At 36.7% G+C, this 25,000-nt stretch overlaps 3 protein-coding genes across 3 annotated transcripts in view; 2 read left to right on the plus strand and 1 right to left on the minus strand.

Annotated features, from left to right (window-relative positions):
- The first annotated feature begins 206 nt into the window (after nucleotides 1-206).
- Nucleotides 207-984, plus strand: LOC144445216 (uncharacterized). The gene is made up of 2 exons (XM_078134762.1): nucleotides 207-404; nucleotides 775-984. The coding sequence occupies exons 1-2, from the start codon at nucleotides 207-209 to the stop codon at nucleotides 982-984; spliced, it is 408 nt and encodes a 135-aa protein (XP_077990888.1).
- Nucleotides 985-4,126: 3,142 nt separating this feature from the next.
- LOC144445226 (protein dispatched-like) lies at nucleotides 4,127-19,654 on the plus strand. Its single transcript, XM_078134771.1, has 9 exons — nucleotides 4,127-4,406; nucleotides 9,455-10,920; nucleotides 13,100-13,324; nucleotides 14,047-14,172; nucleotides 14,397-14,661; nucleotides 15,141-15,265; nucleotides 15,493-15,579; nucleotides 17,360-17,530; nucleotides 17,958-19,654. Exons 1-9 carry the CDS (start codon nucleotides 4,127-4,129, stop codon nucleotides 18,501-18,503), a joined length of 3,291 nt encoding a protein of 1,096 aa, XP_077990897.1. The 3' UTR covers nucleotides 18,504-19,654.
- Nucleotides 19,655-20,937: 1,283 nt separating this feature from the next.
- LOC144453360 (uncharacterized) overlaps nucleotides 20,938-25,000 on the minus strand; it is an 8,681-nt gene continuing 4,618 nt past the window's right edge. Inside the window, exons 7-11 of the mRNA XM_078144633.1 lie at nucleotides 24,802-24,913; nucleotides 24,135-24,177; nucleotides 23,471-23,541; nucleotides 23,063-23,171; nucleotides 20,938-21,911 (exon numbers count right to left, since the gene is read on the minus strand). Of these exons, the coding sequence (XP_078000759.1) occupies nucleotides 21,714-21,911; nucleotides 23,063-23,171; nucleotides 23,471-23,541; nucleotides 24,135-24,177; nucleotides 24,802-24,913 (533 nt within the window). The 3' untranslated portion in view covers nucleotides 20,938-21,713. The remainder of the gene's footprint in view (nucleotides 21,912-23,062; nucleotides 23,172-23,470; nucleotides 23,542-24,134; nucleotides 24,178-24,801; nucleotides 24,914-25,000) is intronic.

The following is a 25,000-nucleotide window of genomic DNA, read 5'->3' on the forward strand; positions in this document are numbered from 1 at the left end:
AGCCTTCCCTCCCCTTCTTCAATTTTAATGATTTTCATAAACAATGAGCTTACAGTGATTGGTCTGACAAAAGAGCAAATTCCATGGTCTAAGGTATAGATATCTACAGGTCTCTACGTGCAACTTGTATAGTGTACACGTGTCTAACGCACATCATTAACCTCCATAAACTCGTGCAGTGCAGATCTATACATCCTCAGAAGACCATGGCAAACCTTGTTGGAACTTGGAAATTAGAGAAAAAAGAGGGGGCCGAGGAAATAACCAAGGTATTAGAAGCGAAAGAAGACACCGCTCAACTCTTCATAGGGATGACGCCAACTATGGAGGTGTCCAAAACCGACAACACCTTTACATTCAAATTGAAAATCTCGGACACCATTACCTTAGAATACATCATAATAGTAAGTAACGGTTTTTAGTGACATTTTGACTATCGTCGTCAATGAATTCACATATATCTAGTGTCTAGTAAATGACGAACAAAGTTGTTCATATGAAATTACTTCGGTAAAACAGTTGAAATGTGTAACAAAGTTCATATCGCCAGACAATGTTAGGAACTGTTACCGCGATTTGCCATTCTGATAACCTATACCGGGTCAGACAAGCATGAACTAAAAAAATGGACTGTGAACTCTATCACATTTTTCTTATCCATCACGGTAAATCTCGGCTAACATACGTTGGTAGTGTAAAGTGAAATGTAACATCAATTTTTCCCGATTTCTAGTAAAGAAATTGATAGTATATGTTCATTTCTTTTTTCCACAGGTGGGCGAGGAGTTCGAAATAACCAATCACATTACAGGAGAGAAAGGAAAGGCCACAGCAAAACTGGATGGTGACAAATTGGTTATTACTCCTGTCGCGGACAGTCCAAAAGCAATGACAACAAGTGAAGAAGTGGTTGACGGTAAACTTGTGATAACCTTGACTACAAAGAGCGGCGTGACCTGTAAGCAAGTCTACGGGAAGGCTTAAACGGGCATCACCAATACTGAAATAGGCGTATCGACTTGTAACGTGCTTCTCTTTGTATTCGATAAACCCGAACAATTACTGATGAAATCCAGTCTGTTTGAAAAAAATCACAATGCTTAATTTGTAATTTTTATTGCGTGTTGCAAATAAAGTGCAAGTGTTGTTTATTTTACCAATGAAATGTGCAATTCATGTGTACACCCTTTTATTCAGCTTCTAACATCGCCATACGTTTGTCTCCGTTGTTTATTTACTGTGTTGTTGCTGGACAAATTTATCCGTGACGGATAAAAAAAGTCACCAAATTAATTTATAAATAATCAAAATGTGTAATAAGAATTTTAGACTAACTTTTAACTAACTTCTGTTTCTAAAAAAACTAGCCTATGTATGTTACTAGTTATGCTGGGTTCTAAAAAGTAGTCTTTATGAACATCAGTTGCCATGGTAACCATAAATCGCCATGTGTAAATTTGACATTTATTGCAATGAAGTAATAATAATAATTTTGATGATAAGAAAAACATGCTTGCCTGTAAAAACATCTATCTTTGGAAATTTGTTTAACATACTGAGTCCAAAAAAGCTTTCATACAAATTGGTTGCCATAGTAACCAATCGCAACTATCAGACATAAACATAAAAAAGTATAGGGGGAATATTTTTTTCATGCTCATAACATTTCTGAGTTGGTGACATCCATTGTAACACACGAAGTAAAACAGGATAGCTGTTTCCATAGAAACAAAAAGTAGGCTTAAAAAGTTCCATGTTTCAAAAAAAAACTATGCCTCTGACAATAACATTTAAGTAATAATGATTCGGATAATAATAACCGAATTTAAACTAGGGTGAGTTGTTATGCTAAGTCCTTAAAAGGAGTAATCTCATTGTACATGTAGCAAGACACAGAAGAAGAAGAAAACATAAGTACCTCATCTGTTTTCCCTCCACGACTACAAACAGGTACAGTCAACAAAGTTGTTCTTGCCAATAAAAGTTATACGGAATTCTTCAGAGGGCCAGCAATTTTTTTTTCGATCGGTAGCGGGAGAGGAGCAAACAAGGACGAATTGTGGTTGGGGAAGTCCTGATTTTGATACAGTGGGAGGGTAAAACATGACATAGTATGTAAGGTAACGCACATTGTGTACTCTAAAATGAATTGTTGGTTTAGTGGAAAGCACATTCACTGAAATGTTTTCCTGTTGATGAGTGGGTAAATCACTCTCAATATTGGGTGGGCAGTGGGCTGACGGGGAAGTTTAAACCAATGGGAGGTAGGGAAGGAGGGCAGATATCCTTCACTACCAGTTGGATGGCACATAAGAACAGCTAAACAGCCTTCCACCATTTTTTTGGGGGGTGGGGTGTGGGGTGTGGGGCGAATCCATTTAACTCATTACCTTACGGTCTGAAACAACATAATATTATGATAATGAAAACCACATATCTTCCCATTGGCTGCACCTGTACAAGGGCACCGAAAGACTTTTGAAATGCAGAATGATGACTTAACTCGGTCTTGGCTGTTACATAAACATGTGAGAAGAATGTGACTAGTGGATGTGCATGCTATAGCTAATGGTACAGTAGTACTAGGAGGTCTTGCAAATAATTTGTTGTCAATCATTACGTTCCAATGGTAAGGGGCCTCCAGTCAGTAACTATAAGGGGGGATGGGGAGGGGGAAAGTTTAACAAATCAGTTCTCAGGGGAGGACCGTATATTAGAAAATTGGATTGAGGGAGGGTCATATTTTACTTTGACTCATTGTATTGTCTGACTCAGTTTTGCATTATTTTGTGATTTTGGCATCCCATCGCTGCTACCGCAACTCTACACACCACTTTTGCCACATCGGTTAGGGTTAAGTTTAGGGTTAGGTTAGGTACAGTAATATCAGACAATATCAAATTGCTGCTGACAACAACGCATTGAATTAATTGTCAGTTGTGATGTGAGGGAAGAAGTGGGTCTCGCAGGATAACAGTTGGGTACGATATTAGGGTTAGTGTTGTGGAGATGACACGTTGACCTCGGTCCCGACAGTGTCGGGAGTGTTTGGGAGTTAACGTTGTGGCCTTCAGCTCAGCTATTAAATGAAATCAAAACACAGGTATTGATTAATACAATGCCATCACACAAATTCACTGCGATAGTAGTAGTTGGGGAAATAACCAATGCCTTTGAAACGTTTAATGTGGTGGCAGCGGTGGGATTAAGTCCTTTAAACCATTGATTCTGAGACGAGTGCCCTTTTCCATGCCTGACGGCATTTAAACCATGTTTTTTGAAATATTTTAACACGGGAGGGTCATGTTTTAGAGAAAGGACATTCGATGGATGGTCATTTTTTAAAACAACGGAATCGGGTATGATAAATTTTATGAAAAAACCCATTCCTGATTTCCCCCGGCCCTCCCTCCTATGTAATTATTTTAGGCTCGCTGATGAAATATGCTTGTGTCTGTCTGTCTGTCTGTCTGTCTGTCTGTCTGTCTGTCTGTCTGTCTGCCTGCCTGCCTGCCTGCCTGCCTGTCTGTCTGTCTGTCTGTCTGTCTGTCTGTCTGTCTGTCTGTCTGTCTGTATACACACTATCTAAACTCTACAAACTCTGAAATCCTATTCCTTACGGGGGTTTACTCCTATAGTTGGCGAGTGAGTATTTACCTTCATGGCGACATTTCGAGACTAGTTCGGATTTTTTGTTCAGTAACATAATACTCTTTTCAGCATTGATTATACAAAGTTTCTCAGATATAAAACAGCAGTAAACCCCCTGTAAGGAATATTTTAGTCCAACCATCTTGTTACGCAGTATATACATACAAACATTAAGTGTGTGTACCGACCTTGACAATCCCAATTTAGTTGTCTGAAGATCGCTCGAAGCGTGAAATTCTGAGTAACGACTTATTACATCCTTATTCTTTTGAATTAAGTCTATAATGCTCTGCTACTCATATTTGCATCGAGCACTGTTCTCTCCAACGAGACACTTACATTATCTGATATCCAACATCTTTCTAGTTACTAGTGCGCATGTCACTCAATTCACCTGCATATTAAAAGCCGGTATTCTAAAAGAAGGTGGCAATACCATCATAGAAGTGTCGCGACAAGCAGCAGTGCTGGAAAGATGACATCGGTGCACCCTGATACTGACAATTTCAAATTACAATCAGAAAGTGTCAACAACCAGCAGAGTGTGGACGATGGACATAACAGCAGACACTGTGGCAATGATGGTGAAACGCGGCCATCGTTGAACACCGATAGGGAGTTCAATAACACACACGTCGCTGTCATCTCCACGATGGATGGAAGTACCAACAAGACTAGCAGTGTGAATGCCAAACGTTTCAAGAAACCACTAGCATGGTGCAAGTTTATTGTCAAGAAACCCAAAACAGCTTTTGGTAAGTATTTTCCAAGCCGTATTCAGGTGCGGTCAACCAACGAAGCTGTTATCATTTTTTTTTCGATCGGTAGCGGGAGGGGAGCATGCAAGGAAGAATTGCAGAGGGGAAGTCTTGGTTTTGATACAGTGGGAAGGGAAAACATGATGATGTCTGTAAGGTAAAACTCACTCTACGACAAAATGAATTGTTGATATAGTGGAAAGCACGAACGTTTTCCTGGTTGAGAGTGGGTAAATCATTCCCAATATTGGGTAGGTGGTGAGCTGGTGGGCAAATTGAAACCCAGTGGAAAGCTAGGGAGGGAGCGCAAATATACTTCACCACCAGTGAGAGGGCATATAAGAATAACTAAAAAATCTCCCCACAATTTTTTTGGGGTGCGATTCTATTAAAAACATTTTTGGTCTGAAACAACGTATAATTAATGAAAACCACAAATCTGCCCCGTTGGCTGCACTTGGCCTGTTGTAGAGGTTTACTATATAACCAACATCAACATTTGACTTTTTTCATTGCGTTCTGTCAAGGTCAAAGCTGAGGGAATATAAACATTTTTCCTGAACATGAAGGAACCCAAGTCAATGAATACAATGTGCGACTATTTGAAAATGAGGTAGTGGGTCTAGCATATAAATGACATCAAAATAATTATGAAACACAAAAACAGGTTTTTTCTGTATGTCGTCGATATATCTGTATTCCAGAGGGGTATTTTAAAGTCACACATATTTGAAACGACAAATAAAAAAAGGAAAGGAAGGAAGGAAGAATAGGTGAAAAAGAAATGCATATTTCAATGTTATTTATTTGTGGCCATGGTTAATATGCCATCAAGTGAGCAGTATCATTGCAAAATATTAAGAGATCTTAATTTATGATAAAATATACGAAATAAGACATAACATAACGACACGTCTGCGTTCATCGTTACTATGGTGATGAGGCCATACATGTATATCTTTATATGTCGTGAACTACTTTCAATACAAGATGGCGGGGAATGACTAGTCATTCATCACTATGTATATAAATGATCGGGCGTTCTGGTAATGTACCAGCGATTTGTTCTAGATTACGTGATATAGAAACAGCAGCACAACACTTTCACATTAACATGACGATTGTTTTTTCCTGAGTGGCTGATTGTTGTTTTTTCCCCCTTTTATAGTTTAATTACGACAAGGTTATATTTATCATGTGTTTCCTTTATTCGTAACAAGACATTTATCAAAAGGGCGTTGACCTATGTGTGCATAATGCTAAAAAATCGATCGTCGATATGTTGGTGCCAATGACGAACCCGTCTCCTTTTAATTTCATGGGTATATGCTACTGGTAGTAAATGTAGCACCGCTAAAACATTGCACGTTTATATGTAATCATATTAATAGCCGAGCTGTAGCAGCAAGTCTGGCTCCTTTATTTCCGCATTTTTTATATGAGCACTCAATAATTATTTACCAGAGGCCAGAACTATTACTATAGGAACGTCAGTGAAATCGATAAAGCGCTGGAACGTCTTTTGACTTCAAGGAAATCTATGTATACTGGTTTTAGTTTATTAGTATTCTTATATATTATCATTTTTATCCAGAAAGTGATAAATGAAGTTACATTCAATGTGATGAAGAGAATGGTTTGTACCGTATTGTTTGGTTTCTGTAATGTTGTTGTTGTTGTTGTTGTTGTTGTTGTTGTTGTTGTTGTTGTTATTGTTATTATTATTATTATTATTATTATTATTATTTTATCATTAATATTACAAGTTAAGGGGTTTAATATTATATAATAATAATAAATATTGGGAGGACTTTAGAGGACTGTCACTTTTGGTTGTGGGTAGGAGGTGTCAAGGTTGAAGTTTTACACACACAATTAATTGACGTCAAGGGCAACATATCTCATTCAAATTTCAAGTCATAACAGTTTGGAGCTTAGTACTTGCTCTGTATATGAATATAAGTAGAACCATATTGTTTTATTTTTATTACTAATTGTGCAGACTTACATGTAAATAACCTGTAACTTATAATATTTCAAATCCAACGTACGTCATTACATCGTGGAGGATACCCTGTCGACAAAGTCTAATTACATATACCTGCCCATACTTGCCATTCTAGTAACAGTTTTGGGCACAAAACGTAGGTCAGAGTGAAATCACCTCAGAAATCCACAAGATCAAGAGTCTGTCCGAACGTAAAAAGTATATATTACTGTGTATGCCTTTGGAACTAACTGACTGACTGACTGACTGACTGACTGACTGACTGACTGTGACTTCACATATTTTGGACTAGGGCCAAATGCGTTGTTCTGTAATGATTAAATAAATGTGCCGATGATATTCCCTGAAAAAAATATGTGTAATGTGCCTTGCTTGATCATCGTAGACTTTCACAACACACTGTAATCATGATTCATTATCGTTCAGTGAATTCATGTAATACAGTCCAAAGTAAATGTTTGTGTTGCATCCATGAAGCAATTTGTCAGCAGTTGACATTTACAATATAGATCGATTACGCAATGAATTATATATGAACAGATAGATCTAGCCAAACTGAATTAGTCGTCTGCAGATATCGCATAGCCTCCTAATTTCTTGTATAGTGAGTATAGACATATAATACTTGTATTGTAATCCAAGAAATTTGGGGGTGATATAGCCGTATATTGGAACGTTATATCAATTGTTGGTGACATTACATCAGCATTCAGATATTAACGAACGAATGGGTTTCTAATAGCAGGAAGATATCGGATCACTTTCTATTTATTCTTGGTACTATGGCAACCATTACGGCTATTTCATATCATAAGCCGTAGGCACGATGGCTGGCTTCTACAGGATATGGCACAGGCCAGAAGACATTTCTATTATGATGAAATATGCATGCAATCATCCTTTTTCTTAAGGCGGAATACAATAATGGTTCTTAGTATATTACTTTATCCTTTCTCCTAGTTTTAAAAGTCATGTCAAATCGTTTCTATGGAACAAACTAGAGGTTAACGAACATAATATATTTGTAACATTTTAGTCCTCCCCTTTTCAATTGTGAGTCTGGTCAATGTGTATTTCATCATGCTATTGGTGTTCTGTCATGCTTAATGTAATACATGTTTTCTGTACCATTGTTGCCATGGCATTTTGAGGACCACATTTGAAATAAGTGTTTTTTTTTAAAATGTGTTATGCTGGGTGATTTTATACCTTGTATTTTAGTATGTACTTGTATAAAGGTTTGGCTAATGAATTCAATTCAATTCAATTCAATTCAATTCAATCGCATGATCTTACCAGAATGATGTAAACCGAATGCCTTCAGCATGGGTTAAAAAGAAAGCCACTCCAAGAAATAAATGTATTTTGGTAAACTTTGGGTTTTAGGGTATCATTTTATTATTTTACACCACTTACAGTACACGCGATTGCCGACAAATACCAGGTGAAGCTTATTAGCTATTCATTGTTCAATGGCAGCCCTTACAGCAGTCGCACATTGTCTCATGGGGGCTAGCCTCATAAAAATGGAATGGATGAACACTGCATATTCATGAGTATGGAACATATTGCATATTCACGATTGCCTTGCATTGTACATGACATCACAACCAGTGGTACTGTCCCAACTCAACGTGTTTTAGTTCTGCGAACTTTTTACTTTGGGTGGCGCATGGCCCTTTTTATCGTAATTTTCCTCAACCGCACATTTCTCCTGCGAAATAAGTTTAAAAAAATAACACTACCAGGCAGCATTGGATAAGAATTCCAACATCAATCAGATAAGCAAGGTGGTGACTCCTGAAATGCATAAATCGGCGAAAATTGTCGTTTATCTCTGAAATTGTTCAGTTTTATTACATTGTCATTTCTAAAGCACCCAGAATGTTAAAAGTATTATGATTATGAACTGAAAGCGTCATCAAAACACACCCACGGTGACACAGACACAGACACAGACACAGACAGACACAGTTACAGACAGACAGACAGACAGACAGACACAGACAGACAGATACAGACGCGCGCGCGCACACACACACACACACACACACACACACACACACACACACTCACACGAGCACGATAGTTTTAACTAACCGACTATTATTTTATAATGATGTTACGATGCGAACCATCGTTTGAATTATGCGACGATCATACTCAAACAAATGTGTCAACCTTGCATCTTTACCCATATATCATAAGTAACTGTCACAAACATTTTAACAAAATTTAGAGTTTATATTGCGTATACTCTCGTTGACTTCCTAGAACTCAATATTATCCTTCCATTAGTCTCGCGTCTCCGGAAGTGATGCTACAAGTGAGATCATTAATAATAAGCTCCAAACATAGTCGCATATAACTGACACTACAACGCCCGATAAAAAGTGTTTTCATAATTAATGAGAAACGTCTCGTGGGAAATTAAATGGAAAGTGATAATCAAGATATCGTCTCCTATAAACAAAACAGTGTTGTTGATATTGTTTCTTGTTTCTATATATGTCTTCTAATACTAAGCTTGATTGGCATCGGAAAAACCAACATATGTATTACTCAATCTACTACTCATAATGTTAATGACTTTGTGGCGTACGATCACGTGAATGACATTACAGGGGTGAAGACAGAAAGGGTGTCTCCTATCCTTCCTACCGTGACAAAAGACAGCATGACAGCAGTAGGCTCAAAACTTGTCTCCCATCATGACAGTAGGCACGCCATGACGGGGCGCTCTCACACATCGGCCGGTGAGGGCGCAGCGACAGGACATATCATGACAGAAGCAGGGAACAAAAAAATGTCTCCCATCATGACGCAGTAGCTAACTAGAACATTTTACCCCCAGAATAATGATAGCAATGGAGAACAAAAACTATATGTATAGTTGCACCCCATTTATTACTTTGTTTTTTGAGGAATAGTGTTTGGCATCATTTTGAATAGTTAAAATGGCAATGTAGACAGTTCATTTTGTATAGTTATGTTATTTCATACTGGTTATACTATGATCTCTGTATTTCTTTTTCAGCTTTGGCCCTCAGCTGCAATATGTCCATGCTCTTGATAACAATAGCATTGGTGGTGTCCGGATACAACGTTTTCCCGACAGTGTTCACACGTATGCCTTTACAATTGGAGGATGATGACCAATGGCTAAGACCAATGGCATGGCTAGCCAAAGATTGGGGCTTTGATTATCAAAATAACGAGTTTAAAGTCGATCGTGTTGAGAGCACTAGTGATGAGCGCACAGAGCTCTATGACGCCATATTTCTGATATACGAAAAACCCGGGGGAAACATCTTGACCAAAGAAAATCTACAAGCAATACGAGATCTAGAAGAAGAATTCATGAATAAACCTCAATACAACGACTACTGCCTACTAGATGAGAATGGTGACTGCGTAAAACCAGCATCCATTGTCCGGTACTTTGACGGTACCTACGCCGCCATGGGTTCGATCTTTAATGACCCTGGTTTTGATAACATTCCTGCGGTGCTGGAAGCTGCAAACTCCTCCACTTTACTGAAAGGTGCAGTGCAATATCATTTCGGCAAGGATGTTTTTGTTGACGTCACCGCAAATATCGCTAAATCGTCGATAACTCGCTCTATCGTGCAGATCACAATGTCAAATAGTGTACTTCATACAGATGATTTCATAGTATCAACGTACTACTCAGGCTTGAATGATATGTTTGCCAACAATTACAAAGGTTTAAACATTTATTTCTTCAGTGGAACATTGTGGGAATCCGCCGTTTTTAAGCAGGTATTCAAGGATCTGGCGCTTGTCTTTGGTAGTTGTGTCTTCATATTTGGCTTCCTATGGTTTCAAACTCGTTCGTTGTGGATCACTGGGTTCGCCATTATAGGTATCATAACGTCTTTCACTGGTGCAAACCTCATTTACCGGTTTATCTTAGACTTTCAGTTCTTTGGAATTTTTCACATCCTATCCATATTCATTATTCTTGGTATTGGTGCAGATGACGTCTTCGTGTTCATGGATACGTGGAGGTCAACCGGCTTCGAAGTCTACCCAGGGTTGGAATATCGGCTATCAGACGTCTACAGACGAGCTTCTGTAACCATGTTCGTGACATCTTTAACGACAGCCATGGCCTTCATCGTCAGTGGGTTTTCTCCCCTTCTTGGTGTGAAATCGTTCGGCATCTTCTCGGGGATATTGGTCCTGGTCAACTATCTGACCGTCATCGTGTTTTTCCCTACCGTTGTCATCACATACCACAACATCTGGCGACTCCATGTATGTTGTTGTTGTCGTCCGTGCGTCAAACACCCAACAGAAAGTACAGAAGTTCTGAATACACCAACGACTAAAAAGAATGTAGTTGTGCGATTCTTTACGGGGCCCTACTTCAGATTCATTACCCATAAGGTATATCGATGGATCATCATCTTTTGTTTCGTAGCAATTGTAGCAATCTTCACCTACTTTGCTGCAAAACTCGGACCTCAAGAAAAAGCGGTAAGACATTTTCCTTTTAAAGAGATTTCCAATTCCAAAAAAACCCAAAAAACTTGACGGTCCAAATAAACTCAAATCTGTAGGTTTCGGAAACGCGTGACGTGTAGATGCACACAAATCATTATCAGGACTATGTAAGAAGAGAGAAGTTCACATAATTTCATTCACAAAATTCTCAACAAGATTTCAAGTCATCAATCCACAATGCAACAAAATACCAGATACTTCCAATATTTCGACAACTGACACCAATCTTCATCTGGGAACGATGCCATGACCGTAAAAAGGTCACTACCACAAACCTAGTGGTTTAAGTGTTAGAACTTGTTCCCTCGGGTCTCTTAGTAGTAATGGTAGGTACAGGTCTGGTAGAGTGGATCCGTCTTTCCTGCTCTGGGTTCTTCCTCTCAATTTTATATGTACTGAGTTGATTACTTTAAATTTCTGTATTGTTCTTATGATTCTTATCCAATATCTTAACATTCTCAATGGGTTGCGTGTCCTGCCTTTCCATGATGTTGACTCGGAGGTGATTTTTCTGTCTCTTTCTGTGAGTAAGTGTGTTCATCTATTCTTTCATTCACTGATCTGCCAGTTTCGCTGTCATATTTCAACCAACGGTCACATTCATAGACAACTTTACACGGTTATGCTGTATCCAGCGGGTCTCCAGGGCTGTGAACGGCATTCCGCACTGTATACCCAGTAGAGTACAAACGGATGTTATGTTTTTTTAAATGTTCTTTTGTAGTCTTTCTATGACCCCTTCATCCATTGGAGAATTGCATATAGTCTTTTCTGTTTCTTTGCTCAATTTCTACAGCATTTCCATCATCATCATCATCATCATCATCATCATCATCATCATCATCATCATCATCATCATCATCATCATCATCATCATCATCATCATCATCATCATCATCATCATCACCATCATCACCATCATCATCATCATCATCATCATCATCATCATCATCATCATCATCTTCTCTCTGTTCTTCTGTCTTTTTCCTCTCTGTTCACCTTCTTTTAAGGCCCGTTCCTGGTAAATCATACTTACTCAATGCTGACCAAACGTAGAATTCCTACAATACCAAGTTTCTGTTTTCTTTCTTTCTTTCAACACCAAGTTGTGGACTGGATGATGAAATTACAATTGCAAGTAATGATCTACGTGAATGTGTTTTCTAAAAATATCAGTTGTGCATTTATCTCTTCCATTATAAGTTGGAGGTCCAACATAGGCAAAGAATGGTCTCCATTTTCTTTCTCCATTGTAAATTTGATGTTAGAATGTTTTTATATGGTCGGTTAACGTTTCCCCATATTTAGATTATCCTCATAATTATCTTAGTCACAGCACAACAGCCATCCACAAGAATTTTGATGGATATGGCACTGTTACTACAGTATCTTTTTTTCAAATTCCTCCATAAATAGGTCAGACAACACAAAAGACAATGGTGACCCCCATCCCCCATATCTATCCAACATGTCTATTCATAGATCTTGTCCTTAATTAAAATGTATTGCTTCTTCTACTTCTGTGTAACCGACATAGTTCGTATCGGTTTCAGGCAAAGCTTTCTTATCCTTCCTATAGACAGGTATATTAAACGCGCCGATTTTGTTTCACTCCCGGGGCCCAGATGAAGATGGGGTGTCAAACGTCGAAATATTGGAAGTCTTAGTACAGAGAGATGTGTGCAATGGAAGGCTGTGGTATACATTACTTAACATGAAACAATGATTCGAAAATAGTTGATGTTAGAAAGGTTTAAGCCAACATTACTATGTTAGACACCTATATCCAGTCCTTCCGGGTTTAGGTTTGCAGTCTTTGATGCAAATGACATGTTCTTTGTTGGAAATTCTTTCTATGTCAGATAATAACACATGGATCTCTCTTTCGATAAATACTCAACGCTGACGAAATGCAGTTTTTACATTTTACACAGTCATGTAATGATCATGTCTCGACAAAGTTTTACTAAGGTCTCAGACCACTGTAAAATATATATATAGTTCTATCACTGTGGCCTGAACTCTGTCGCAATGCTAGTCTCCAATATTGGTATATATAATCATTACATTACAGTGTCAACTTCTGGATAAATGTTTCACAAGTTTCAAATGTTACATTCCATTAATTTATTTTCAATGGTTTCAATAACAGGTTCAAATATTCAAAGATGGCAATAATTTTGTAATATTCAATGACAAAAGCACCAGCGCTTTTGTAGAAAGTGATGCGGACGTCACGACGGAGGTACTCATAGTATGGGGTCTACAGAACCAGGATTTGTCATCATGCCACCATACTGACTACGAATGTACAGGAGAAACAGTCTGGGACAACAGCTTTGATCTAAATCCTACTCCTAGTCAAAAAGCACTGAGGGTAAGTAACCTAAGATTTATATGAACTTTTTGATCATGGCTGATTTGCGAAACCAAATACAACCACATATTTTTCACATGTCACAGTCGGTGCTAAGATGTAAATATTAGGGTGGTATACTCCTATGGAAACCAAATTGAGTAGCAACAAATCGTCATCTGGCTCAGCAAACATCAGACTAACAATGATACGGTGTACTGTCCAGCTTGATGAATATGTGACTAAATCGTATATCGTCAGACTCGACAAAGATATTAATAACATCATTACATTTTAATCCATTAACATGCTTGATGAGATATTAGTTATGTATATTTATATGTATATGTATATGTATATGTATATGTATATGTGATTTGTCGAAAATCTACTGTAGAGAGATAATGGTAAATAATGGATGTTTAGCTATGTTGGATTTTTGTCAGGCTAGATAATGATCAAAGAAGCAGTGTTTGTAATTATAGTAAGATTTTTGTCGAGCCGGACAATATAAAATGTAGCTCTGTGTAATAGCGTAATATTTGTTGAGCTTGACAATAAAACCAGGCCTGTAATTAAAAGACTTACGCTGAGCCAGAAAATATAATGCATTAGACTAAGTGCGATTTTTGTTGAACTAGACAACGATTGATTTCTACACAACTGTTTTTCACTGTTTTTCCTATGATTAAACATAAGACCAATCGTGTGCATGGATTGATATTCATGGATTTGTATTTCAGGATTTTTGCAACAGATTGCGAAATGTAACCGAGGAAGAAAATTCTAAACTTCACATTAAACGTGATATCGTTACTGGTGAACTCAAAGTCAACTGTTTTATCGATAATATGTATAACTTTTATGAAGTAAGTAATTTTCAATCACCCTTTTATACACCCCTATTTATTTAGTACAAATAAGACATCATTAATCTATTAATCATTAAAGTCAATTTCATACCTATATTCAAAATTTGAATAATCTTTACATGTACTTCGATTTCGTATTCATGTTCGCTTTATTTGATAACATGGTAATGCACACGGACTAATTAAATTAATGATATTGTCAATTTCATATTTATACTCAGAATTTGAATCTAACTGGTCATCAGAGTGGTACTGATTTCAGCATGCCGATTGGGGAAGTCAAGATGCGTGCTTTAATGGAAGCCAATCCCGCCATATTTGACACTTCCAAATTGCACGAAACCTTCTATCGGTACTTCGAGACTGGTCTTGGCTACTGGCTGACGGCGGGATATACAGTTCAAGGACTGCCTAGTAATAAGTACAGTGAAATGCTAGGAGAAGCCGTGGATAGATGGGATACTTATGACATCGTTTCTGGGACAGGTATGTATCCAATGTAGCATTAGTGATACTATAAAGAGTGTCTCATAGTGAACATTGCATCATTCAGCATTGCATTGAAATGAGTTCAACCCTCGGAAAACCCAGTGATTGTATTGTCAAAAATTCTGTCAACATCCCAGGCAATGAACATTCCTGAAATAGTGTTTTGCTGGCCAAAATGCCGATATTTTTACATTCTCGAATCGATAAATATGTAACTGAGCTGCACATAATTCTGATCTGGATACGGATTGAGCTTAGTGCGTATTTTCAGATACTGACCTGGAGGTCAACTTTAATTTTTCACACCAAAATAATGTATTGCCATCTGTTAAGGTTAACTGTAATATTGTGCTTGTGCTCTACAACTACGCATTTCTTTATTTGCAGAAGGCAGTGAGATAAATAGTACAATAAATGTACAATACCTGAAATCACAAATCAATAAAGCCATTTGGTTTCTTTTTCATAATCATTAGATGTTTTTGGGACTCGTTTGAAGTATGTGGCATTTAAAGTGACAACATCTCTATCACATGGTTCTGTTGGTTATGAGAGAGGTATGGAGATCCTTGACGCCTGGGAGACATTTGTTAACAATGAGGTATATTTTGCAATAGATTGCAGTATTTTGGTCACAGTCACACACACACACACACACACACACACACACACACACACACACACACACACACACACACACATTGCCTTGTGTATGTTGGCCGTATTAGTGACAGAAAGTCTATCTCGGAATAATAGGATGCATGGTCATGGATTACCAAGAATATTAATGTATATCAATATAATTAATTTAAAAATATTTTCCTTTAGATGGAGAAAATGCCTCCCTCTGTGGCCAATGGGTTTCAATGCACCTGTGACAATCAGAATCTATGGCATTGGATAAAAGTACAAAAGGTAATTTTGTAGCTCTAGTATCTGTTTCTTTTACAAGACCTCGTCATCACAGTAAAGGGCTGTAATGTATGATATCATTCTTGGATAAAGAGGAGGAGAAGAGTTGAAAATCACTTCACCGCTAATTACATATTGTCAAAATAACGGCCTTTCTTTACCTCCACTGTCAACGGCAGCTGATTTTTGGTCATTGCCCGTTGTCTTTTATCCATCACCTATCGCCCCTTGTCTATCGACAGTTGTTTGTGGGTTATTTTTGGTCAGAAGTGATATTTTTGACCTTTTCTCTGGAAGAGGCTGTTGGATTGCTGTGATATTTGGTATGGACTGTATTCAGACTTAACAGTAATTAGTTACTATCACAACCAAGGTGTCTAATTACTTACGAGTAGTGTTTCATCTGTTAAGGTCAACAGGCTTTGTCAAACTGTCCGTATTATTACAATGGGCTCCGTCTGACCGTCCGTCCATCCGTACATCATTTCACACTTGTAATATACGATTTCTTTCAAAGGGTGACATGTCATATGGACATATACAAGTTACTTGGTTTTACGACATATGCAAATTGTACCGAATAGCGCCCATATTTGTGGTTAAAAATCAATATTTGATACAACTCAAAACTGTCATACACAGAGACTCCGTTCAAGTGTCTACCCCCATATTATCAGGCACAAGCTTTCTTTTAAGACCCTCACCTTTAACCTTGACCTTCATGATAAATTATCGAAATAAACTCATTTCTTGACTCACAGACACTTTATTTGTTGTCAATTTCTTCTAAATCATGTAACAGGAAATGTAGAAGAGAAATATATAGAAGGATTGTATTTGGTGCTCATATAACTTTTTACAGAATGGCAGCCATATTTGTAGTAAAAAAAGAATATCAATATATTACTGCCCATCTCAAAAACTTCAGTGCACATATTCCATTCAAGTGTCTAACTCCGTGTAATCACGTGCAAGCTTTCTTGTAAGACAGTGACCTCTGACCTTGACCTTGACTGTAGACTATCGAAATGAAGCCATTTTTGTTTACATATGGAGACACTATATAGCATTTATCAAGTTTTTTCTACTTGAAAAAAAAAGAGAAACAAGAAAGTCCGTGTTCATTACCTAACAATTGCAAAATACTGAAAGAAAATATTAAAAATGAGTAAACATATGCAATCACCATGTCACGTCGAGTATGTGCATGCGTCTGTCTCTTCTCCATATATGAAAACCCACGTTGTTAATAAAAATCACTTCCCATACGTACCAGTCAAATTCTTACATAGTTGGAAAAGTGGTTTAACAATTAATGACTCCAGTAGAAAAAAACATAATGAAGTGCTTGAATTAAATATCTAAATAAATACCCATTTCTTCATCCACGTTGCTGCTTTAAAACCGATTGATAATCCCATATTATTCGCAACATCATTATATAAGCTATGGTTACCAAGATGACCAAGGAGTGATCATGTTCTTCTAAGTGGAAAAATTATATTTCAGATAATACTATAATCTAATCTAATTTACTTATATAGTGCATTCCATATAACTATCACAATTCATTGACTGTATAGTGTCGCTACATTCCAGGCATTTAAATCAGGTCTTAAGACCTATTTCTTCAATAAGACTTTCGCCTGAGTCTGTTTTGTATTCGTTTTTCTGTGCTTTGTAAAGCGCATTATTTAATTTCATGAGTTGACGTTCAAGCTGAATATGTAATTGATGCCTATATACTATAACATACCTTTAATTCATTCATACTTCCACACAGACATTGGCTGATTCTGCAATACAGGGTATAATCCTCGGAATAGCCCTGGCCTTCCCAGTTCTCGTCCTTGCAACTCAGAATATCATCATTGGTTCTATGGCAACCGTTTCTATTGGCTTGACCACTTGTTGTGTAGTTGGCATTATCCCGATGATCGGATGGAAATTAGGGGTGGGTGAAACGTTTTTATATCTTTATATAGCATTTATTCTTTGGCAATATGGTATGTGTCGATATCATTACTTTTGAGTACAGGAGTTTAGTGATTACAGCCTTTACAGAACGAGCTTACACTTTGGATCAGATGAGATATCAAGTTAAGTGAGATTAGCCACAAGGTTTTATGGAATGATAAACATAATAAAGATACCTAAGCTGTACGGTGGTGTCACCTGTGGGCCACCGTACAGCTGAGATTCCAACTGTTTCAGTACCTTTGATGTTCAACATATGCTAATTATGTCCTGCTATATTCCAAATCTTTAAAAATTGACAACATTTAGACGCATTGTTTATAACAATCTCTGTGATGTCGATTCACTTTTACTGATAGATGGGTCGCATTCCACTAAACAAACGTTTCCAACAATTTTTACAGCTGCTCGAGTCCCTGAACCTATCTCTGATCGTGGGTTTAGCTGTCGACTATGTTGTCCACCTTGCTGAAGGATACCACCTTTCACCAAAAGAAGACCGTCTTGGAAGACTACAGGACATGTTAGAGCACGTAGGCGTGTCCGTCATATCAGGTGCAGCGACTACGCTAGGAGCGTCGCTATTCATGTTATTTGCACAAATCCTATTTTTCATGCAGTTTGGGATCTTTATGTTTTGTACAATAGGATTTTCCTTGATCTTTTCCCTGGGTTTATTTACGACACTTCTGGGGCTGATAGGACCACAGGGTGAAACAGGTTCCCTTAAATTCATCTATCGTTGGGTCATTGGTAGAAAGAAAACCGACATCGACTGCAGTAGTTGTGATGGCAAGGGGTTTCATGCTTCAAAGCTTTCCAGCTGTCGTAGTATTGGTCTCAGTCCCATTCATAGTGCCATAAATAGTCCTGCCAAATGTGAACCGTCCAATACTGACGCGAACGCTTTAACTTTTGCCAACCCAGAAAAAATTCATGACGAGCAATAACCATTTACAGCTATAATGTGTATAGGCAAGTAAAGATAGGTTATTTTAACAGTACCAAGATGAAAAATATTCACTTTTTAAAAATCTGGCTTGTATAAAAAAAAGTCTATATGTTTTTTATTAATAGAATATTGATATATGTATATATTAAACTTGAATGAAATCAAAAGGCATATACAATATGCGCTTGAATGGCATCAATGGACATTTACAATTCTAGTTCTAGATACGTACCCTTTTTTGTCACAGTGATATGTTAAGATGTTTGATAAAACTTGCGAGGGCTTTTTGCTGATATGGATATAGGTGAAATTTGCTTTAATGGGCTAGGTCAGTATTTGTGTCCTTCGTACAGATGTCCTTTACATTCACCCCTGGTTCCTACACATCCAAAGTAACCAGACGAAAATCTTCAGAGTGGAAGAAACAGCCATAATTGTTCCAAATAAACGTAGCATACAGGACGTTGAAATGTTGTACAAGTTGGAACATTAATCCACTAACAGGACCAGCATGTGGCGATATATTTCAAAATATATCCTAGGCTGTTAAATCAAATCCGACATGTATCAATTCAAGTTAATTAAGCGTATTGTTATTGTTATTGTTATTGTTATTGTTATTGTTATTGTTATTGTTATATATTTACCTTGTTTGTGAAAAATTGTGACAGGGTATTGCAAAATTGGCACTTGTACACGTTGTTCAGATTTTATGTGTGTGGCGTCATTTTACTGATTTGGTGCGACATTATGTTCATGTCATACCACACCTTACTATGTGTTAAAGCACAGGACGATGATAAGATACAAATGCTTAGCATTTGAGGGGTTTATGCAATATTAAAAACTGAAGACATCAAAGTATGCCACACTCTAATGTAATAGATAATTGTACATCTATAGGGTTTTAACCACATTCTATCATTCCCCTGAGAGGGGGCAACTCCTGTAGACGACCCCCGTGGGAAGGTTCTCTGGAAAGAGGTTCGCTGGGAAGGGGTGCTTTTTGTGCTCATAAGGTATCACAAGGGGTATACTTTTCTTGGCCAAAAGATTTTGAAACACCCTGCCCAACTGGACCGGCAGGTTTTGCTTCATCAATTCAAACCTAGAATTTTTCACTATCATTTAAAAAAAATAATATTTAGGGAAAGAGCAGGCTGGGGAGAAAATACTTTGGCAAATTGTTTTTTCATAGCTGCTGGGGGGGGGGGGGTGTTGTGTTGGCTAAACCGGGAGTGTTATACATGTGAAATTATACGATACACCTCAACCCCCCCCCCCCAACCCCCCCATCCACATTTTAGAGATGCACAATTGTACGGTATACTACAATAAAGTAACAGTATTAATCAACATTACTGTCCACACATAATAATTGCAGGGAGACATCTCACATTGGACTGTAACCTATACCATCAGCTGCCTTCAAAACAAAGGAGTATGAGATACTCAGTAATTTGACTTACTTTAATCTGATCTTGTACTGTTATTTTTTCTCATTGTACTTAACTTTAATTGCCGTGTTGTGACACTTGATCTCTTGCTTTACTGTGTATTCAACAGTTATCATCATGGCACAATAAAGAATAATAAAATTACATCCAATGTAAACCACGTCTACATGTCATACCACACATTATCTACACCACATTATGCCCTATCCATGACACACATCATATAGTGTTTTCACTGAAGGTGATAAGCACTTATGAGTCATGAATATTCATTGTTCACCTATTACATATGTACTTCTACTGACTCCCATAAGGCAATGCGACCCACAGCAAAAATTCCCAAATAAGGTACAAGTACAAATTGGTGTTTCCGTGAAATTGTATGTAATATAGGTAATGTACAATCATTTGATGACACATGATGCAAAGTTTATGAAAATGTACTTATTTCCTGGATGGATATTTAATGGATGTCGATTACACTTTCTGTACTTATACCTATGTTGTTTCCATGGTTACAGAAAGATATTATGTCTAATGGTTTACATTATCAAACTCATCTCAGATGCTGTCATTGTGTAATTATACAATGCCAAAAACAAATGATATCGCATTATATTGCTCTACTAGATGGAAAGATATGTTGTGCTGTTCAGCCTTATAGTCACACAGTACAAGCTCGCTTGTGAAAATGCCTTCCCTCATCAGTTATTTTTATTTGGCCAATCTCAACATGCCAAAATATTTCAGTCAGTCAAATGATGCCTTGCTACTTAAGTGCACTGGCAGTTGTAGACTTGCACTAGTCCCTTGGAAGATGTTTATGTTTTTTTTCGTTTTTTAAGTCTCACACTCTTCAATAGTTTTGAGTGTGTTCTTCATTTATTTTTTGGGGGGGAAAATGTTGTTAATTATTTTTCTTCTTTTTACCAATTAGTCCCCAAAAGGGGAGGGGGGGGGGGGGCTTATGCTTATGCATTCACCTGACTGTTTTGCTAATACACTGGCTTAGATTATCATTTCAAACAAAAGAACACAGTTATGTTTTACATGTAAACAAATTTACTTCCTTCAAATAAAGAATGAAAAAAGCCCCAGTTGGTTTGAAACAGTTTCACTCAATGGAGAAATGAAACCCCAACACTATAGTTAAATACATCATAATAAGTTGAATACAAATTGATTGCAATGTCTGATGATAATTTTATGCACACACTGATAATAACAAATTGTATGTGTCCTATAAATCTAAAATTATTCATTTGCATAATTAATGATTTTCAGTCATTAAGCAATATCTTAAGTATACAAAACTTCAGATTTCTTATAGTTTAGCATAACTATTTGCCAATTAAGGAGTATATCATGTATGACATAGGTAAGAATTTCCAACAATTTAATGTGTGTAGGAATGAAAATTTAAAAACCTTGCCCTTATGGAAGACAAATAAGTCTATCATCTCTAACGTGCCCTGTTAGTAATGTCTGGTTGAATGGAGACACAGTTGCAAAAGACCTTGCCATTATGGAAGACATTTAGGTTAAATCTGGTTTGGTTTATCATAAAAGACTCATTCAATAAAGTTCTAATTCGCTATATTCTTAAAAAACAGACTGACATGTAAAGCTTTGTTTTTCTTTTTTCTTTTTTTAAAAATGAAATTAAATATAAAACAACCCCATGTAATAAATAACCAAATAATAAATGACAAGAACAGCAGCAAAGCATTTTAATACTAATAGCTAACAAATCATGCAAACCAAATGAGTCTATCGTCTCTAACGTGCCCTGTTAGTAATGTCTGGTTGAATGGAGACACAGTTGCATTAAAGTTATAATTGGTAACATCCATAACTGGACGTTTTGCACACTGGCCCTGGACCACCCAGTCAGGAAGCTCAAGTTGATTTAAGTCTGCTGTAAAATATCCTTGTATAGCAAAGAACATCTGAAAAACAACAACAAAGTTTGTGTTTTACAATTTTGACAGAACTCGGGATGTGTGAGTGCCAGTGTAGTGTACTCAAGGTATCTGCAAGAGTGTTTGCGATATTCTTTGCGGCAATATTTTCATGAGTGTAGTGAGAGAAAGTGTAGCAGAAAACACCAAGAGTATCTACATTGGCACTCACAACTGCAAGTCATGGAATTCCGCTATTATTACAAATGATTAATATCTAAAACACTAAATTTCCTTTAAAAATGTAACGATGACTACATTGCAGAATCAGCAAGATAGCTCAGCACCAGAGTAAAAGAAAATCATAACAGAACTTTACAAACATTGTAAGAAGTCTTTGGACACTCAATTGACAATGGAAACACCATGGTTATTACGTGTATCACTACAACAACCATCCAGTAAAAGAAGTCATCAAACAACAGCACCCATCAGGTAACAATAACAGGGACAAAGGGGTTGAAATACTGGTAGTGTACACTGCCCTCCTGTGGTCATATGATAAGTCTGTCATTGACCCATATACAACAAAAGCTGAGGAAGGCCGAGTGAATTACCAAATATATAAATTTAGGTAAATATACCAGGTTAATTATTTACACTCTTGAGTTTCAGAACTAATACAAATATTTCATATAATTCATGATAACAAATCACAAATGTCAGCTTTTAATTGTTCTCTGTACCTTATGGGAGACATTCAGTTTGCATCTATTTAATTGTTCTCTGTGGCTTATTACAGGATACATTCAGTTTACATCTATTTAATTGTTCTCTGTGGCTTATTACAGGATACATTCAGTTTACATCTATTTAATTGTTCTCTGTGGCTTATTACAGGATACATTCAGTTTACATGACGTTAAATATTCTCTAGGATATTGGGAGGCATTCAGTTTGCACCTGGTCTAACTACAGTATGTCTCCCTATGAAGTACTTGAGACATCCTTATTATGCAATCATCATGAGAAACAAATTTATTTATAGCTTCCCGTCTGCATGTTCTTTTTAATGTACCTACATGCACTTCTCCCCAATCATTTTGCAAATTCATTCTATTTCCATCGCATTTTATTAAAATGATAAATGCACCACTGAGAGTCTCCAAGAATACTGAACCCAATCAATGAATGGTTACCTTTTCGGCATTGTAGACTTCAACCAAGGCTGAATACACTGACCAGTTTGGATCTCGCTGGAACTTAGTACTGTTCACTTTATCAGTGCTGAATTGCAAAATACCCCATCTGAAACAAAAAATGATACAATGGAAGGCAGTTATTAAAGTTGAAACAAATCGTCATCTGGTTTAATAAAGACCTTCCTAATCCTAACATTGCTAAATTTTGTTGTCTGCCTTGACAAATATATTACTAATATGCTAAATTTTATTGTCTGGCTTCATAAATACCTTACTAATATTAAATCATATCAATTGGTAGATTTACCTTTCTGTTACCATGTTTCCTAAGCCTTAGTAAAAAACATTGTTGTATGTCCAAAAAAAAAGTGAATTAAAAAGTATCTCTAAATAAAACTACTATACCTCTCAGGCAAATGCATGTTGATTGCATGCTGTGGTGACCACACCCAATTATCTTCAGGCAGCCCAGGCACCTGGATATTTAGATATTTAGATTGATGGTAACTGACATCACTTTCATCATTAATTACAATTAATTATACTGATACTTTAATATATCTATCATCAAGCAATGGGTAAAATATGTAAAGAAGAATGTTTTATGCATGATGAGTAACTGATAGTCCACTTCTGCTATATTTCTTTGTTTAGAAAACTTCTTCTCAACATCGAGACAGAAAAATGGGTTGTCGTTGTTGTTGGTGCTAAATTAGTGGCTGTGTAGGGAGTGATGTAAAGAATGCCTATGATATGAGAATGGTCTCATTATAGTTGATGTCACCAAGTTGGCCTGAATTCAACCACTGTCAAAAACGAATTTAAACAAATTTAAAAGTAAACATGACCTCCTGAACTATCCCATTCATCAAGGGTGAATGTATGTGTAACTTAAAGTGCGTTCAGATATTATCAGCAGAGTGGGTTTTTTTTAAAGTAGTAACTTTTACATCATCTGGCTTTGAGACAGTTTCACATTCATGTCATAATACAGTTGCAAGATTTATCATATTGAACTGAAAAAAGGCATACACACACATTACTGGGATAATGAAATCCAGTAGCTCACCTTTTCATAATGTCCATTCACAACATGTACATGCCACTCTACTCTGTTGATTGAAAAAAAAATTATAACATCAGAATAAGGTCAGTGTTCTAGACATTATTGATTTATTAAGGGAGTGTCAAATTAAAAAAAAAAAAGACTCATATTTTCAAATACTTTGCATTTGTGAAGATTAATTAATATCTGGATAAAAAGTAAAAAAAGTGCAGAGAAAACAGTATGACACCACCTTTGTTTTTATGATAATGGCTATGTATTCCTTGTAACTGCCCCCAATACCTTTGGTCAAAATAAATAATAATAATACATTGATTCACAAGAACATGATGTTTTGAAAATTTAAGAGTATCCCAGCCAATCGAATGAACTTACATGTAAATCTTTGAATGTATCATATTGAAGATTAAAACATGACTTTTTGTAATATCTATTAAATATTTTACAAAAAAAACACATCAAATCTGAAAAAAAGACAAGTATTCTATTTTTAAGAGAATGTAGCCTAGCATAATTTGACCATGAGGTTATTACAATGTTTTGGAAATAAGTCATTATTATTGTATAATACAATTTATATTTAGGATTTTTGTCGTGTTTGACATACATGATAGGTATGTTATGTGTAAATATTAAATTATTCAAAAAAGAAAAAGAAAATTGTGAAAACCTGCTAAAATTGATCCGCCATTGATCCCCTTTCTTTGGAGGTGCATTAGCTTTACTGGTGTCTCTGATAAGATCTTTAAATGGCATGGCAATCTCTACTGTCCAATATTTATCTGTGAAAAAACCCACAATAATTCTTCTTTAGGTATTTTTCAGTCAAACATATGTAACATCACAGTATGTTACAGGGCAACATCAAA

This window comes from Glandiceps talaboti, chromosome 2 (genome assembly GCF_964340395.1).
Source record: "Glandiceps talaboti chromosome 2, keGlaTala1.1, whole genome shotgun sequence".
NCBI classification, from domain to species: Eukaryota; Metazoa; Hemichordata; class Enteropneusta; family Spengelidae; genus Glandiceps; species Glandiceps talaboti.

Bases quoted from the DNA above. Each gene is read 5' to 3' on its own strand.
- LOC144445226 (XM_078134771.1), top strand. From the start codon at position 4,127: ATGACATCGGTGCACCCTGATACTGACAATTTCAAATTACAATCAGAA. The intron at 14,662-15,140 runs GTATGTATCCAA...CATAATCATTAG, and splicing joins TGACATCGTTTCTGGGACAG to ATGTTTTTGGGACTCGTTTG. The intron at 17,531-17,957 runs GTGGGTGAAACG...CAATTTTTACAG, and splicing joins TGATCGGATGGAAATTAGGG to CTGCTCGAGTCCCTGAACCT.
- LOC144445216 (XM_078134762.1), top strand. From the start codon at position 207: ATGGCAAACCTTGTTGGAACTTGGAAATTAGAGAAAAAAGAGGGGGCC. The intron at 405-774 runs GTAAGTAACGGT...TTTTTTCCACAG, and splicing joins CCTTAGAATACATCATAATA to GTGGGCGAGGAGTTCGAAAT.